The sequence below is a fragment of the Lepus europaeus genome, chromosome 1, assembly GCF_033115175.1.
Source record: "Lepus europaeus isolate LE1 chromosome 1, mLepTim1.pri, whole genome shotgun sequence".
Taxonomy (NCBI): domain Eukaryota; kingdom Metazoa; phylum Chordata; class Mammalia; order Lagomorpha; family Leporidae; genus Lepus; species Lepus europaeus.
This window is the reverse complement of record NC_084827.1, coordinates 33,393,065-33,412,135: the sequence shown is the minus strand read 5'-3', so window position 1 is coordinate 33,412,135 and position 19,071 is coordinate 33,393,065. Positions and strand designations below refer to the sequence as shown.

The 19,071-nt window shown below is 35.2% G+C and overlaps 1 protein-coding gene across 2 annotated transcripts in view; it reads right to left on the bottom strand.

Moving 5' to 3' along the window:
- Positions 1–19,071, bottom strand: part of TFEC (transcription factor EC) — a 44,229-nt gene that overhangs the window by 14,334 nt on the left and 10,824 nt on the right. Inside the window, exons 1-2 of one of the 2 annotated variants that reach the window (XM_062198607.1) lie at positions 12,141–12,206; positions 160–274 (exon numbers count right to left, since the gene is read on the bottom strand). In XM_062198607.1, the coding sequence (XP_062054591.1) occupies positions 160–274; positions 12,141–12,206 (181 nt within the window). Of the gene's footprint in view, positions 1–159; positions 275–12,140; positions 12,207–19,071 lie in introns of those variants that run through there. The other variant, XM_062198598.1, reaches the window with a different exon arrangement.

The following is a 19,071-nucleotide window of genomic DNA, read 5'->3' as shown; positions in this document are numbered from 1 at the left end:
TTCCTTTCTCTATCTCTCAATTTAAAAAAATCAATGATGGGTTACTCTTTTAATGTCTCCCGATAGGATTTCTTAAATTTCCACTTGGCATGATAATGTACGACATTCATATGTTGACTTTAGTTAATAAGAATAATAAAATTATAAAAGCAACATTACCTGTAATTTCTCTTTTCATTGGTAGACTGCTTGGACAGGAAGCACTTGTAAGGCCCATATTAACTGGTGAAGGTCCCTGCTCTTCGCTGTATACATCCAAAATTCTTTCAGATAACTTTAGAGGAAAAGGGATGAAAAAGCAATTAAACCTTTTGTGCATTCTAATTTATTTATTTGAATAAATTCTCCATTTAGAATTTATATAATTTGTAATATATAACATTGTCATTTTTTAAATAAGAGGTAAGTATTCATTGACTGTTTGAAAATGCATTGTGAAATGCTTGTGGAGAAGATATGCTGAGGAAAAAAAGCCATTTGTATTTAAGAAAAAGAGAAACCAGTTCAGGCATGAAGAAAAATTTTGATTAATCTTTGCAAAGTTATAGAAATTTGAGGCAGCATATGTCATAGTTATAAATGAATACAATTAAAAACATCATGCTGGACAAAAATCAATACACATCTTAGCAAAGCTGAAAGTTCATTGTGTAGCACAAATTAAGTTTAATGGTTGAACATTTTGGGAACCTTCTTAATACCATTAGTGCTACCCGTAACTCAAAGTCAAGAGGTGTTTTACACTGTTAATTAAATGAGACGCCCTCTACTCCCTGGAAGGCATTCTTTTTCTCACTATACACTTAATGTTCTAGATTATTATAAATATCCCAGCTGGTGACCAGAAGTAGTCTAAAACTACTTTTGCCTCTAGTGAACCGGGTACATCCAATTACAGCAACACTGCTACTCTTGAAGTGCTTCTTGGGAGCAATTTTTCAGAAAAGCAAAGTTCCTTTATACAATTATACAATTCAAAATCACAACTATTCACTATTCAAAATGTGCTTATTGATTTGATCTCCCAAGAAAATTAAACTTAAATAATATTCATATTTCAACTTAATATTCATTATTCCAGAATAAGTTACATTTGCAATGTAGGATTTATAATTTTAAAACATTTCCATTCTAAGTATCTTTATTCTATTTCTGGGCAGTTAACCAAGAGTTGAATAAGAATTAATTTTTTTTCTTTCCTCAAGGATAAGGAGCAATACACATAACTAAACCAAGTCATACAAGATTATTATGGAGAATATAACTCCACATTCCCACTTTTTGCATGACTTCAATTCAACTTGAGAGAACTTTTTAAAACTTAGAAAAGTAGGCTAGAAATATCTATAAATAAAAGATATGTTAGGACCAAAATTAGTTTTTGAGATAAATCATTACAGTATATGTAGTAAATATTTTATATTTCTATGGAAAAAATTATGAAAACATAATTGAAATCCCCTAACATATAAGTTTATATCATGTCATTAAGACAGTCTAGATTGCACTGCTACTCTGATGTATTTTTATACATTATTTTTTTCATTATTATCTTTAATAGGGCTCATACATTTATTTTATATAAACTCACTGCTTTAAAATGTATTTTTACTTTATGGATCTTGGAAGAGAGCTACTTAGGTCAGTATTTATTCCTTTTCCATTTCCTTACCTACAAAATAGAGACAAAGATGATCCAATTAGAAGAATGATGCGTTTTGGTATCAGATAAATACCATCAGGAAGAAATCCAAAAAGCAGATATTTCCCTAATAAGTGAGTCATTTAGTCATATTTATAAAATTACGGATTTTTTGATCATTTTTGAGAACTTGTTGGTTATGACCTGCGGCATCATCAGCCTAACTTGTACATTTCCGCAGTGCCTTTGAGAAACATAATGGACACACTGCACAGAAAGGCACAGAATGAGGGGGAAAGGGACTGAAAAAAGGGTACTCATCCTCTGAAGAGCTTGAATCCAGGCGAATTTCAATGTAGAAATGGCAAATTGCAGAAATGTAAAGGAAACAAGACATGTTACATATACACTGTAACAAAAAGTGAGGGATTTCTAACTGTAGCCTTTCGTTGGGTCCATTCTACCTGGTTAGATGGTACCCAGTGCATTATTCCTTAGAAATGGGGCTGGAATTCTGATAACGAAGCTAATCCTACTTGACTATATTACATCTTCTCCTGACCTTGGTTATTGTCTAATTTATCCCCTAAAGCAGAGTGATTAATATCCTATTTAATTTTATGCTGTAGGTACTATTCTATTTCATGTAAATGGCTAATCATTTTTGAATATCATTAGACAATTGGGTTTCAATTTCAAAGTACATAATACACTTCATGTACTCTAAAGAGCCTTTTCTCCATTAAAATATGTAAGAGTTCAATGTTGGTGAAAATTTAAAGATTCCATATACATTTGAAAGAGCTTAGAGAGTAAATTTGTATCTACATTTGTCAAAGCTATGTTGCTTAGGAAATAAAGTCTAAGTCTTAATTTCTAGAGTGGTAGGCAATTGGATAAATATTTTGTGAAGAAATGTTTATTCTGGTTTAAAAACAGATTGCTTTCTCAGTAAAGCAAAACCTTTGAACTGATGCTAGATATGTACATTTGACATTATATTAATTACAGCCACCATAAATTTTAAAGACATAAAATAATTTACTATAAAATCTGCTCAACAAGTTGAAGAACAACTTCCTATAAGACTTTACTTCTTCCTAGTAGAAAAAGTGAACTTCTGCTCTGAGAAGTTGCTTGGAAGTCAGGTGTGATTGAGAATGATACTCTAGCATCTGAGGCTCTCTTCCTAGATTTTATTCATATTTCCAGTATTAAGATCACAGTACTGAAATGGACTGGAGGTGGTTTTCCTACATACATCCTGTCATCTCCAGAAAATGAGCTCATGGGTCACAATATCAAAACATTTGAGGAAAATGACTATTTCAATGATAAAACAATATGCAGCACAAGAAATAATATCACAAAGTAACTAAAAAAAACCTAACAGATTAAACCAACTTTCTTAAATTAGTCTAAAAGAAACAAAGGAAGGATCTGAAATAATTTATAACAAAAATAATGACAAGTTAACATAATAATGACCAAAGTAGTGAAGTAGAAATAGGATGTTAAAAAAAAAGCATAATGGAGACACTAATAAAGATATAAAATCATTAATAAAATATGAAACCAGATTACTATTAACCCTCCAAAGGAAGGGAAAAAAAGATCAAGAAATAGAAGATAGGAAAAAAAATCTAAACACTTTGGAGAATATAAACTACTGTCATAGAAAAACAAAACTGTAAGAAGTAAATGTTTAAGAAATAATAATGGGGGGGGGGGGGGGCACTGTGGCCTAGTAGGCTAAGCCTCTGCCTTCCATGCCAGCATCCCATTGGGTGCCAGATTGTATCCTGGCTGCTCCTCTTCTGATCCAGCTCTCTGCTTACGGTCTGGAAAAGCAGTAGAAGATGGCCCAAGTGCTTGGCCCTTGTACCTGCATGGGAAAGCTGGAAGAAGTTCCTGGCTCCTGGCTTCAGATCCAACCAGCTCTGGCCATTGTGGCCATTTGGGGAGTGAACCAGCAGATGGAAGACCTTTTTCTCTGTCTCTCCCTCTCTCTATCTGTAACTCTACCTATCAAATAAATAAAATAAATCTTTAAAAAAAGAAATAATAGGGACACTCTTCCAGGAATTAACAATAAATAAAATACTATAGTATTTCATTTATATTATCATTATTTTACCTTAAAAAGAAAAGTACCTAGAGAATGCCAAAGAAGAAACAACTGCACTCGGACATGTTATAAGGAAGTTTAAGAATACATAATGATTTTAAAAAGATCTAAAAAGCCATATAGGGAAAGAAAAGATTATGTAGAGGAAGAATAGGAAAAATGAATCAACATTCTAAAAACATGAAAAGAAAAATACACAAAACAGCTTTATATCCAGACCAAATAGCTTTTACATGCAACGCCATGAATAAAGAAACATATCTTAGGCATATAATTTTTAACAAGGTCTACTGCCAAAAAAACTGACAATGAGAAAAGTTTTGATGAAACACCTAAATAACAGAAAACATTTAAAGGCTGTAATTAAAATAATATTAAATGAAACCAATGAGATATCTGGTAAAAATGATTGTGGAATAAAAAGGTAGTAGGAAAACTAATATAAAAATCAAGTGAAATATATAACCACATAACTCAGAATTACATTCCAAATAATATCAGTATGATTGGATTGGAAAATTAGAAACCAAAGGATGTGGAAGTGTTAAGAAAGTATTAAGGAGAATATTCAAAATAAGACACAAATAAATTCAAATAAAGAAGCAGGTGAAAAGATATTGATAATAGTAGTCAACATAAATAGATGAAATTCTCCAGCTAAAGGGTCAACAGATTAAGAAGACTCAAAGTAGATTTAAGTAGTGTACAAGAGATACACTTATGCAACAAAGGTTGAAGGTTAATGAATGGGAAAAGAGGAGTGGGCTTTGTGACTCTGTGGGTTAAGTCAACACTTAGTATACCCAGCATCCTATGTTGAAGTGCCAGATCGAGTCCTAGGAACTCCACTTTCATCCCAGCTTTTTGCTAATGCATCCTGGAGATAGCAGGTGATGGCCCAAGTGCTTGGGGACCTGCTGTCCACATGGGAGACAGATGGAGATCTGGGCTCCTGGCTTCAGGCTGGTCCTGCCTTGGTTCTTGTCATCACGTGGGAATGAATCAGTGGAAGATCTCCTCCCCTCCACCACCTGCCTGCACCTTGCTCTGCCATTCAATGTGAAAATACATGTTTTTAAAGAGTGGAAAAAGATATAGCCAGAAAATTATAGCCATAAGAAATCTTATGTAGCTATATCAGAATCAGAGAAAGTGAACTTTAAAGTTAGAAAAATTATTAGGATAGAGAGAGTTGCTGTGTAGTAAAAAGAATCCAAGTTTCTAAGAAGGTGTAACAATTATAAGCATGAATTCACCTAATAAAATAACCTTTAAACTTGAGAAAATAACTGTTTAAAAGTACAAAGAGAGTGGCCCGGGAGTGCAGTGGAGGATGGCCCAGGTCCTTGGGCCCTGCACCCGCATGGGAGACCAGGAGGAAGCACCTGGCTCCTGGCTTTGGATCGGCGCAGCACGCCGGCCGCAACACACAGGCCGTAGTGACCACCTGGGGGGTGAACCAACGGAAGGAAGACCTTTCTCTCTGTCTCTCTCTCTCTCACAGTCTCACTCTGCCTGTCAAAAAAAAAAAAAAGTACAAAAAGAAATGAGTAAATTCAGAGCTGTAGTGGGAGATTTCATCACATTTCCCCTAATTTTTGAAAAGTCAAGCAGATACCAATAATTAGAAATATTATAAATGATTTAAACATAAAAATAGAAAGTTTATCTAATAAGCTTGTGTATACGTCTACATGTACAAATAGAGAATATAAAGCTTCCTCAAGTTCCTATGGAGCATATACAAAGACTGATAGTATTCTCAGTCAAAAGGAACTCTCAGTCACTGATTATCAAAATATCTGGAACTTTGAAAAAACTATTAACTAACTCAAGTATAAAGATGAAATCATATTGGAATTTTAAAATAAATCAAATATAATGAAAACACCTCCAATGAAACATCTATGATGTAACAAAAATGTTTTAGGGGAAATATATATATATATTCTTAAATAATAATAGGAGAAAAATAGATTATTTGATATTAGACAAACCAAGCATTGTTCTCAAGAAGTTAGGAGGTTAAAAGTGAACATACAAAATAAGAACATAAATCAATGAGATATAAACTGGCAATATAAAGGGAAGTCCACAAGGCAAAGTGGTTTGAAAAAAATTACATATCTGTTAAGATATTAATGTACAGGCCACTGTAAAAAGAAACCTCTACAACTCAACAAAAATGTCAAAAAGTCAAAAAACAAAGAAACAAAAAAACTCGGGTTTTAAAATGAGTAAATGACCTAAACGGGCATTTCTCCAAAGAAGATATATAGATCCACAACATCATTTGCCATTATGAAAATGCAAACCAACACCACAATGTGAAATCAACTTTGCTAGCTTCCACATATGAGAGAAAACATGCAGTATTTGTCTTTCTGTGATTGGCTTATTTCGTTAACATGATGTCCTCCAGTTCTGTCTATGTTGCCACAAATGATAGGATTTCATTCTTCTTTATCCATTCATCAGTGGTTGAACACTTAGTTACTTCCATTTCTTACCTATTATGAGTAGTGGTGCCATAAATATAAGAATGAGAAAGCAAGCATCTTGATTGTTTTTGCTTCCTTTGTAAATGTACCCATAAAAGAAGAGAGTAGAAGAGTGGTCACTAGGGATGGTTATTATCAACAGAAGAAAATGGAGGACAGCAATTATTAGTAAGAATGTGGAGAAGTTATCACACTAATGCATTGCTGATGGGAATGTGAAATTGTGCAGTCATTGTGGAAAACAACATAGCAATTTCTTAAAAATTAAAGCACAGAATTAGCATATGTACAATAATTTCAACCATTGGTATATTCCCAAAAGTATTGAAACTAGTCACATAGACGATTGTACACCAGTGTTCATATCAGCAGTATTAATAATAACCAAAACATTAAAAATGTCTTTAACAGGTGAATGGACACATAGAATGTGATGTACACAGGCAATGAAATATTATTTACTTTGGAAAGTATTGAAATTCTGATACATGGTACAGCATGAATGAACATTGAAAACATTACGCCAATATAATAATTCCAATAAAAAGGGACAAATAATGTATAATTGCATTCATATGAGGTACCTAGAACAGTCAAAGTTATAGAAACAGAAAAATCCAGCAACTTTAGGAAAGGAGAAATAGATAGCTATTCTTAATTGGACATAGAGTTTCTAGTTGAAATGATGAAAAAAATTTAAGGAAGCAATACTAGTGGTGGTTGTATAACATTATGAATGTAATTCATGCTACTGAATTATACACTTGAGAATAGTTAAAACAATAAATTTTATGTTATATATTTTATTGAAATAGGAAAGGTAAAATATATTACCAACAATAATTTGTAAATTATTGTGAATGTTTAGAAAAATGCACAAATTTATCAAAAATGTTATTTAGTAAAACTATCTGAAATAGTAATTTATACTTGAACAGTGTTGATTACTGAAAAAAATCAAGCCTTAAACATATTTCAGAAGAAAAATATCTGGACTAGATAGTTTTATGAGGAAAAGTGTCATAGTTTCAAGAAATATATCATTCCACTTTTGTCCAAACTCTGTGAAATGAAGAAGCAAAAGGGAATATGCCCCAATTCATTGAAATCAAGACCAAAGGCTTTATGATAATGGAAATTGATAGGCTTAATTCTGATACAAATCTTAAGTAAAATATTATCAGCAACTTATTTTATTTTTTGTTTTTTTTTTAACCTAGAAACCTTTTATTTAAGTTATACAAATTTCATGCATTTCATATATACAAATTCAGGAACACAGTGATTCTTCCTATCCCAACCTCTCTTCCACCCACACTCCCACCCTTCTGCCTCCGCCCTCTCCTCTTCTCATTCTTATTTTTTTACTAAGATCTATTTTCAATGAACTTGATATACACAAAATTAACCCTATACTAAGTAAAGGGTTCAATAAATAGTATGGGGAAAAAAAAACTGTTCCTTAACAGTGGAGACTAGGGCTGTTCAAAGTCATCACATCTCAAAGTGTCAATTTCACATCTATAGATTGCCTTTTAGATACTCTATTAGCTACCACAGATCAGAGAGAACATATGGTATTAGTCCTTTTGGGACTGGCTTATTTCATTAAGTATAATATTTTCCAGTTACACGTCTCTGAGTATTCATTGTTAGCAACTTAAATGCAAGAGAATATAAAGAATTTTCCAGAATCAAGTTGGGTTTCCCATAAATGCATTCATTATATTAAAAGACAAAAAAGAAGTCTGTGTTCATCTAAAGAATGTCAGAAAAATCATTTGATAAAAATTAATCCCCAATAATCATAAAACAGTTTATTGGGATAGAAGGGATCTTCCTTAATTTGATAAACAATATGTCTGAAACTTTAGGGCAAATATAATCCTAATTGAAAAAAAAATTAGAATTACTCCCTTTAAGGTAATTTCCTTTGCCATTCAATTTTGAAATTCTTGCCAAGATAACAATGTAAGAGAAAAAAAAAGTGCTATTTCACAGTATAAAGGCCACTTTTTCACTGTAAAGAGAAACTTTTTTTACAATATGTCACACACAGCATGATATTAATGTTAAAAACAGCTATGGCAAAACAATTGTGTCATATTTCCCCAGCCCAGGATAGCAAACGAGGAAGTACAGAGAAAGCCAATGCTGTCGATTCTGAGAGCAATTATAGAAATTACAGCAATACTTGAGGATGGTGCAAAATATTTTTTAAAAACTATCTAACCAGAGTCTTCTGTTTTAAAACAAATTTAATTTGATTTTAATTGATATTTATATGAAAGTAATTCTATTCAGAAATCATATATGTTTCTTTGAAACAAGTAATAATTTGTCATATTTTCCTTACACAAACTCTATCAAAAGAAACTATTTCCTTATAGGAAGTTTTTCTGCCTCTTCAGGCTTAGATATTCTGATCATGTACATCAATTTTATTTACTCTTAATCTTCTACTCTATAAGTGTCTTATTGTATAAAGATACTAATATGATTAAGTAATATGACATATGCTTCTCTATATCTGATTACACATAAAATTGTGAAATTGAGTTTACCACTTATTTTTTTTTTTTTTTGACAGGCAAAGTTAGACAGTGAGAGAGAGACAGAGAGAAAGGTCTTCCTTTTCCATTGGTTCACCCCCCAAATGGCTGCTTCGGCCGGTGTGCTGCGCTGATCTGGAGCCAGGTGCTTCCTCCTAGTCTCCCATGCAGGTGCAGGGCCCAAGCACTTGGGCCATCCTCCACTGCCTTCCTGGGCCACAGCAGAGAGCTGGACTGGAAGAGGATCAACCAGGACAGAATCCGGCGCCCAAAGCGGGGCTAGAACCCACAGTGCCGGCGCCACAGGCAGAGGATTAGCCTAGTGAGCCGCAGCGCCGGCCAACTACTACCACCACCACCACCACCACCACCACATATCTTCTTGGCCTTTGACTGAAAACCTGTTTTTTAAAATTTCACTTTATTTATTAAGGCAGAGAGAGAAAGAGCCTTGGAAAAACAATCATCTATCTGCTGGTTCACTCCCCAAATGCCTACAATAGCCAGGACTGGACCAGGCCAAATCTAACAGTCAGGAAATCAAGCCAGGTCTCCCGTAAGGGAATACTAACATATGAGAAAATAAAAATCTATGTCCAGAATTGCTGTCAAAATATCTAATGAACTTTGAAAATGTATATTCTTTATTCTCAACAAGACAAATATAGTTAAGGACAGCTTTAATAATTTGATCTAAATTCTAAATTTTTTTTCCTACTGTTTTAGTTTCTTCCCTCTCCATAGCCTACATCTGACCTGTCATTCAGTTATTAATTTTTTTCTTTTTTTATGAAATGTTTATTTATTTATTTGAAAGTCAGAGAGAGGGAGAAACAGATTCAGAGAATTTTCATCCGTTGGTTCACTCCCCAGATTGCCACAACAGCCAGCTATGACCCAGGTTTAACCCAGGAGCCAGGAACTTCACCCAGGTGGGTGGCAGGGGTCCAAATACACCAGCGATCTTCTATGTCTTTTCTCAGGTAATTAGCAGGGAGCTGGAGAGGAACTGGAGTAGCCAGGACTTGAACCAGCACCCACATGGGAAGCCGGTTGTTGCAGGTGGTGGCTTTACCCAGTATACCACAATGCCAGTCCGACTTCTTTTCTTTTAAATCATTTTTCATTTTAAATTATTTTTTTCTAGTTTCATTCCTCATTATCCTCAGGGCCCAATGCTTACATTGTGTCCTTCCTTTCACGATCACTTCATTCCTCTTTAACTCCCAGCTGTCCCTTTAGGATCAACACATATTTTTAAACCACAGCTTCTTTCTGATCTTCCCAACTCAAAATCCTAAAATCTAAACTTTCTCTCATGTAACTCATCAATGGTACTGGTTTTCAAACCCTCATTTTATTGCTCACGCTTTATCCATTCAGCAGTGCATCCCACTAATCTCAAGTTTTGAACAGTTTTCTATCACCACATATGCAATACATAATATGTATTGGCTTAATACATACAATACATAACATGTAATATGGCTTCTACCAACAGATTTCAGACTCCAATGGGAGAGAAGATTGTTTCTATGGGGAATCTGTGAACCCATATATGGGAATCATTTTATAAATAATAAAATATAAGCATTTTCATAATGTTTATCCTGGATAGTTGAATGTTTATTATATTCCAGACTTTCAGCCAAATATATATCATAATAATACCAAGAGCAGTATCTCAAATTATCTGTATCACAAGTCTATAGTGTAGGTATTATGCTTGCTTTTAATATAAAATAATTAAAACCCCAATGAATGAATTAATTATCTCTAAATCAAATGGTTTATAAATAAATAGAAGACTTGGACTATCTAAGACACAAAGAATCTTTACTACCCACTCTAATGAGGAAAGGCCTGTGCCCCAAATGCTTTTAATCTCATGTGCTTTGAATACTCAAAAGGGCTGGAAGCCATCAGACAATATTTTTCTCAGTTCTATTCTTTCCCATTGATATTTTATGCACCCCAATTGTCCTTGGCCCTTCAATAAGTATCAAAAACCAGCATACCTTCTAAAGCTCATTTAAAGCCCTAGCCTTCTCCAGTACCTTCCTTACAGCAGCCTGAATTATTTTTCTGTTCATCGAAACACTATAGGACTAATACACTGAGCACTAAATTTCCTAATTTAATTATATTATTGTTTTATTACTCTTCATTTCTATTCACTCAGCGGGAGAGAGAAAACCATGGTTTATGCTCACTGTGTTCCTGAAAATGAATTATTTATGAAACCCTGAGAATTTTCTGGAAATAAATGTATAAAATCTCCCAATATCATTGTAATTACAGAAAAGGAAAGGAAATCTCAAATACAGTCTCATTTTATATTTCCAAATAATCAGTCAGTAGAAAGTATCAAAAAAAAAAAAAAACCTGTAATCCTTACTTGTGTGCGCAACAAATAACATATATAATGTGAGTTTTAAGAGAAGCTGAGGAAAGTTTTTGAATTGTTTGGATCCTCTATTTTGCTTTTCCTGTGAAGAAATTATTGTGACTCTCAAATGGTAAAAGTGAGCAAGAGACTCAGAATGACTGCAGACATAAAAGGAAGACAAACTTCAGGTATAAAGAGGAGCTCTGTAGGGGAGCCCATGCCACACAGTGCATGTACACTGGAGAAACCCGCATTCGAAAGCTTATTTTCTTTCCTTTTGGCTGTTTATTCATTTAGATGCAATAAATCAGATTTTTCCAGTTGTATGGCACACACTATTGAGCTCCTTCTAACTTTATTTCATTTGCTAAAGCGGAGCCATGGGATTTGAATGGCAAACACTGAACACAGAAATCCCGCTGTGTTATTATTGTTATTATTATTTTCGTTCTATTATGAGTGAATAAAAATAATGTGTTGGGTTGGAGTGGAAGATCCCTTGTCCTTGGCGAGCAAGCTTATAACACAAATAGAAAAGAACAAATGCACAGCAGAGAATGGTAACTCATAAATACTTTGTGATATACAATTTACATGCACTTGTGATCTCTTTAGTACTAAATTTATAACAATAATTATTAATGTGAATGCTGAAACAACCAGTGGAGCCATCAACTTTTTGATAAAAAGGTCACAATAAAACATTATTTAAACTTTTTTTTTACTAAATAGACTATTTTCTAACTTTAGCAAAGAGCAATAAAAAGCAATAAGAAAACAAGTTTGTCAGAAGATTATTTTTTATACATTTCAAAGCTGAATTTCTACGTACCTTATTTTATTGCCTACAAGTTATAAAGTTTAAATTCAGTACTTAAGGTGGTTTCATCTCCAAACACTGAAACAATTCCAAAATGCAGTTGCTCACCAGTTTTAACTTCGAAGGGTCTATAACCTGCACAATAGCAATCGTTTTCTCTTTCTCCTTCATCATTTTCTTTTCTTTAAACTTGCAAACAATCCCCGGAGACGTGAGCAGAAATCTCTGCACTAAGGTGAACTTTGGTTCTTCCTTGGACTTTAAGACTAATCTGGTCTAGATTGTGACTGACAAAAGCTTGCTCATGGGTGTTATGCAGTCCTTTTAAGTTCCATCCAAGCATGGGGGTTGTTAATATTTACTCAGTCCTCGTCTCTGGAATGGTCTTGAACTATAACAGTTTACTTAGATTGCCAAATGCCACCAGCATTTACAGACATCTGATGGGAAAATACCTACATATATTAAACGAAATGAATTACTGTGCACAACCACATCTCGGAAAGAAAGGGGGTAAAACTGAGACAGATGGGTGAAAATGATAGTGAGACACATCTAAACTCAGAGGCTGAACAATCACTCTGCTGGGGTGGGAGGTCACATCGGCCTCAGGGCCTTTCACAACCCTCCACAGCAGTCACTTCTACCCAGTGACTACCCTCTCCCACCTGCTGACGCAGTGCAAGGTGTGGGGTTGTTGCCTCTGCTTTCCTTCAGGGCTGGATTAAAGTCCCAGTTCTATTGTTCCCTAACTGTATGAAGTTGGGCAAGTTATTGAACTTTTCTCCAAGCCTCTTTCCTCATTTATACAATGATAGTAGGTCATAATAATCTCAATCTCACAGGTTTGTTGTAAAGATTGAATGCAATTTCCCCACAAAGCCGTTGTTCAAAATCCGTGTCACGTAGTAAGTACCTAGTGCTTGGCAGCTAATGTGATCACTGTCATATTCTGGCTGCTGCTGCATTTTTTCCATTAACAGTACTCCAAGGTAAAATGTATCATATGTGTAATTATTTATGTGTGAATTTTAGAGTAGTTTATTTAATATGCATTTCCTGAGCACCAGTGCTGGGCCAGGCACAGATCTGGGTAGTAAGAATCAAATAATAAAAGGTTCCTGTTCTAGGCTCCGGAGACAAAGGAATGTTAGAAACACAGGGAGTCTATAATCTTAAAATGGGAGCACACAATAACTAGGTGAACAAAGTAAGAATAAGATAATGTTGTTACTCTATTCATAAGTGTGAGAACATGTATAAATTAAGATATTGCCTGTGCAAGTCATGGTGGGGGTCATTTGGCTGGGATATTTGTGGAGGGCCTCTCTTACAAGATGACATTGGCTGAATATCTGAATCATGAAGGGCAACCATGCAAAGATCTGGGATAAAATTACTCTAAGCAGCAACAGCAAAACGGGGTTCAAAGGTTTTAAGACGATGCTCTGCTTGTCATGTTCAGGGAGCAGGAAGAAAGCATGGAATTCAGACTCCAAAGTCAAAGAACTTCTAATTGTGATAGAGCACCTATCATGAGTATCTTTATCATGAGTATCTTATGAAATTAACAAAATGTCAACCTCAGAAAAACAGGGTCTGATCATTGCTTTAGGAAGAGCATTCTGGTTGCTTTATGAAGAACGGTAAGGGGGCAAGAAGTAGTAGGGAAGCTGTCAGAGCCTATGGTTTTTTCGCAAGTGAGAGATGGTCTTAGCCTAGGAAAGAGTTTTATGGAAAAAGATGGTAAGGAGACAAATTCTGGAAGACTTGGAAGCTAAAATAAAGACATACTGATAAATATGGGTGTGGGAGTAAAAAAGAGAATAGCAAAAAATTCTAGAGCAGCCCAAAGCAGATTTCAGTGGGAAAGTGAACGCTTTGTTTCAGCCATATGAATCATGAGATGTCTGTTTGAAGCACACAAGGTTTCAAGCAAGCAATGGGATAGGAGTCTGGCACACGTGGGAGAGGTCTTGACTGCAGATGCATTGAGACAATTGGTAGAGTATGTATAGATATGAGAAAATGGCCAATGACTTTTGACAACTGTTAGAGGAAAAAAAAAAAAAAAACAGCAAGGTGTGTGCAGCACCTGTAGAATATAGGGCCACCTAATCCAAGACAGTAACTCAAGGAAAAGGAAGTGTTCCACCGATGTCAAATGCCGCCGAGAAACCAAGTCATATGAGAATGGAGAAATTACTGTTGGCTTTGCCATAACTGACTTTTAGAATTCGGAGCACAAAACCTCTACAGAAGAGACTGAGAGGTGAGAAGTGTAGAAGCAGGGATACAATGGAGGCAGTGGTGTCTCTTGCCTACAAGGTGTCAGGTAGTAGCATAGAAGCCAGAGAGGAAATGAGCTCAAAATGGAGTTGTTTGGCTTGGTTTGATCTGTAATAAATATTACTAAGAATTACTATAAAGACGGTATTTGAATTCAATAGATCGGCGCATAGGAAGGTAAGTGATGGATCCAGGTTATAAATTGTGAGGCTGTCTTTAGATGCTGAGCTAGAAGAATTATATTATTGTCGCAGCATAGATACAGCAGAAAAATGAAAACAGATGTAGATGATTTAATGGAATTGCTGCTACAAAACTAATGAGGAAGTTCAAATCTGACTGCAAATATTTTTTACCTCTGAAATATATCATGAAAAATAAATCCTCTGAAAATTGGAGAATAAATGTGGAATCTTGGTTATTTGGTGAGGAAAAGATATCAATAGTTGTCTCAATTAATGAGAATTTTGTCAAGAAATACCAAATGCCAGTACTAACAAGATAGAGATATGAAGAAGTTAACATACTCGTTGGGCTGAATGTTTCTTGCACTTTGGCTCCTTGTCGCCCAGCTTCTGTAGTTTTGCAGTAAAAACTAATTGCTTGGACAGGTGGCTAATTCTCTTGACCAAATAGAAAAAGAGAGATAACATCAGCTTAATTATTCAGAGTCGAGTCTCTAATCACTCAGCACTCATTTCCGGATCTGAAATGCCTGGGCAAATTGATCTTTAAAAATCTTGAATTACTTTATTCAACTGATAAATTTGCAGAACCAACAGAAGTAGTCCACCCTCTCCCTCCGTTTCCATGAACAACTTTCCCACCAACAGAAACTACGTGACTTTCAGATCTTGGTCCTGGGACAAATCTTAGCTGAGTGATCTCCAAGCTTTTCTACTCAGGCCTCAGCAAAAGAGTTTCAAAATGACCAACAGTATACTGAAGAGATTGCCCTTGAGACCTTGTGTTTAGCCAGAGAAAATATGAAATACATAGAAACATATCATGTAGTAGGTGAAAATTTGAAAACAATTATTATTGTTGATAAATACCCTCATTTTTGAATCTTACAGTAACAGACATGTGTTAGTTTAGCCTGACTAGAACCCCTTCACATTTATTTGGGTAATAGTGCCTCTGGATTCTTGCTTTTAGTTTAAGTCATTTGCTGCATGGGGCTACACAGTAGGTAGGGTGGGCTGAAGACCCAGAGAGATGGGCTGGATCTGTGACAGAAATTGCTTAAACACAAATAATCTCATGATATTATCTGAAGCTAAGGAGAAAAGCAGCTCTCTTTCTCTTTGGTTGCGATGATTGACTATGTGTATGCATTAGGATATCTTTGGTTATGAGTACCAAAAATATCCACAGGTGAGCCTTGCGGTGTAGTAGGTCAGCTGCCACCTGAAATAACAGCATTCCATATGCGCGCTGGTTTGAGTCCCAGCTGTTCCACTTCCAATCCAGCTCCCTGCCAATGCACATGGGAAAGCTGCAGAAGATGGCCCAAGTGCTTGGGTCCTGGTTACCCATGTAGGAGACACAGAAGAAGCTCCTGGTTCATGTCTTCAGATCAGACCAGCTCAAGCCATTTTGGCCATTTGAGGAGTGAACCAGTGGATAGAAGATTCTCTCTCTCTCTCTCTCTCTCTCTCTCTCTCTGCAAATGCTGCTTTTCAAATAATAAATGAATCTTTAAAAAAATGCTGACACAATTAGCTTATAACATAAAGGGGGAAAATAATTCTCCAGGGACATATAAGTTGTCTTTCTTTACATTTCTCTTCACTTTTTCTTTCCATTACTTTTTCTTTTTTCTTTTCTTTTTTTTTAAATTTTATTTAAGATTAAAAATATCACGTATTTCATATATACAGATTTAGGAACATAGGGATTCTTCCCACCCTATCCTCCCTCCCACCCACCCTTCTTCCTTCTGCCTCTCCTATTCCCACTCATAATTTTTCAAAGGTCTATTTTCAATTTACTTTCTCATAAGATTAACCTTACACTAAGTAGAGTTCAACCTTTGGCTACAAATGGCTACAGCTGCTACATACTTCACATTATCTTATAACTTCGTGGAGAGGTGAAAAAACCTTCTCTCTCTTGGACTGAAGAAAACTTCCTAGCAGCACTCAGTGACCTGCTCCATATGCTGAAAGTGCAGCACAATCTCGCTCTCTCTCTCTCTCTCTCTCCCTCTCTCTCTCTCTCTCTTTCCTTCTCTCTCTCTCTCCCTCTCTCTCTCTCCCTCTTTCTGCAATTCTCACTTTCAAAATAAATAAATGAATCTGTAAAGGAAATGAATTTAAGCAACAACTTGAGTAAATCCAATAATTATGACTAGTGAAGGAAGTGAGACTTCCTTCTTCGAAAGAATATATTGGGGAAGGTGCTGTGGTGTAGAGGGTAAAGCCATTGCCTGCAGTGCCAGCATCTCATATGGGTGCCAGTTCATGTCCCAGCTGCTCCACTTCTGAGCCAGCTCTCTGCTGTAGCCCTGGAAAGCAGTAGAAGATGGTCCAAGTCCTTGTGCCCCTGCACCTGCATGGGGGACCCGGAAGAAGCTCCTGGCTCCTGGCTTCGGATCGGCACAGCTCTGGCTGTTGTGGTCAACTAGGGATTGAACCAGCAGATAGACGATCTCTCTCTCTCTCTCTCTCTCTCTCTCTCTCTCTCTCCCCTTCTCTCTCTGTTTAACTCTTTCAAATAAATAAATCTTTTGTTTACTTTTATTTAGGAGATATAAATTTCCAAAGTACAGTTTAAATTGTTTTTAAAAAGTGCAGCACAAGCCAATTCTTAAAGAATTTTCCAGCAAAGGAAATGGGCCCACCAAGATTGGCTTAAATTCACCAGAAATATTCTCTTCTTCATGAAGAAGTGACTATCTAAAAACAAACAAACAACAACAACAAAAAACTGGGGTGGGAAAAAAAATGTATGCATGGCTCGGTACAGGCGGAGAGTACCTGCCCAGCAACTGAAAATAAAGCCAGCCAGAAGCCTATGGAGGGAGGCCCACATGCAATATGACTTAGGCATTTTTAAATGACTCGAATCAATAAATCCCTTTCACACTAAAGCTTTATATGTTAGGTTCTACCACCTGCAACCAAAGGTTCATTGGCTAACATATGTACCCAAAATGTTCTTCTGAATCTTAACAGGTCTTCATTTTTATCTACTTGAACCATTCAACAACTATTAGTTGTGCTTATACAAGACTTTTTCTCTCTCCATCTACTTTTCTCTGTCTCTGTCTCTCTCTCTCTCTGTTTCCTTTTTTTTCCTTTTTGCCCTATGTTTTCCTCTTGCTAATTTTCTGCTTTCATACCTCTCTTAAAATCTTATCTATACTTCCTGTGTGTTGAAGAGCATCTCTTTCTTTCATTTCTTTCTTTTTTGTGTCTGTGTTTTTGATTTGTTTAAATTTTAGTTTTCCTGCAAATATAGTGTTTTATCAAACTTTGTTGTAAGTCTTTGTTAATCAAATCGTTGGGAATGATGCACTACTACAGGATTGATGGCCTTTGACTATTTCAAAATTTACTGTGTATTAGTGAAAGACATCTTCTCATTTGGAAAAAAGGAAAGATCATCTCTTTCTAAAGCATTTTCCCAAATCCTCACATTTGCGTGATTTCTCTTCATTCAAGTTCCAGAGGAAATCTCTGACCAGCATTTAAAATACATGCATGAAATCTAGTAAGATATAAATTAACAGTCCTGGAGATCATTTTTTTTTATTTTTAATTATGTCCATGATATAGAAATAGATACCAAAGCACAGGTTAAGTGATTTGTGTAATGTCTGGATTACACCTTGGGTGTAGCACCAAAATGCACACTCTCCCCCTGTATCTCACACACACTCACTGTGTTGTACCACTGAAGTGTCACCCCTTGACGTGAGAATTGGGTCTCACTCATCTGAATTTCAGGTAATGTGACTAGAGTGTTAAGCTTTACATATAATAAGTATTCAATAAATACCTAATCGTTGAATTGTACAGTTTTGTGGGTATATCTAAAATTAGCAATGATCATTGATCATTAGCAGATAGTTCTTTATATAGCAATATTTATCTTTCTAAAACGTACAGTCTGCATCACTATCATTCTTTTTCACCAAGTAAGCCATTGCACAATCTCTATAAAACAATCTCTGTCTAACATTATTTGACAAAGAATGTTTCAATATGTAGTTTCAATGCAATAAGTTCAACATACAAGAAAGAGAAGATTGCAGAAAATTAATATCACTTCCTCAAACCCAGATGTTGAATACTAGTTAAAATGGTGTCCTCATGCTGTGAAGTTAAATAGGGAGAAATTAAGATTAATAACATATTTATCTAGAGAATTATTCAGTTTTTATGTATCTATGCTAGTTGAAATATGAAAAGAGAAAAGATAGAATTGGCATTCCATCCTGAAAAAAAGAAAGAAAAACTGAAAAAAAAATTCAGATTTTAAACCTCATCTGAACTTTAGCAGATAATGGTCCTGTTAATGACATACGAGGAGGTCCTGTCTGCCAAGGAAAAGGATGAAAAAGATACTTCTCTCATCTGATAGTCTATTTGGAAATTAGTAAGAAGAAGAAAGATGTTTTCACAAATTGGTTCTTAGCCCATTGATATAGTGATTAGTATCCTACAGCACAAATTATAGGCACAATTTGCTTTCTTTATGAAATGTATGAAGTAGCAAAGCAATTACAATTTCTCATATTGTT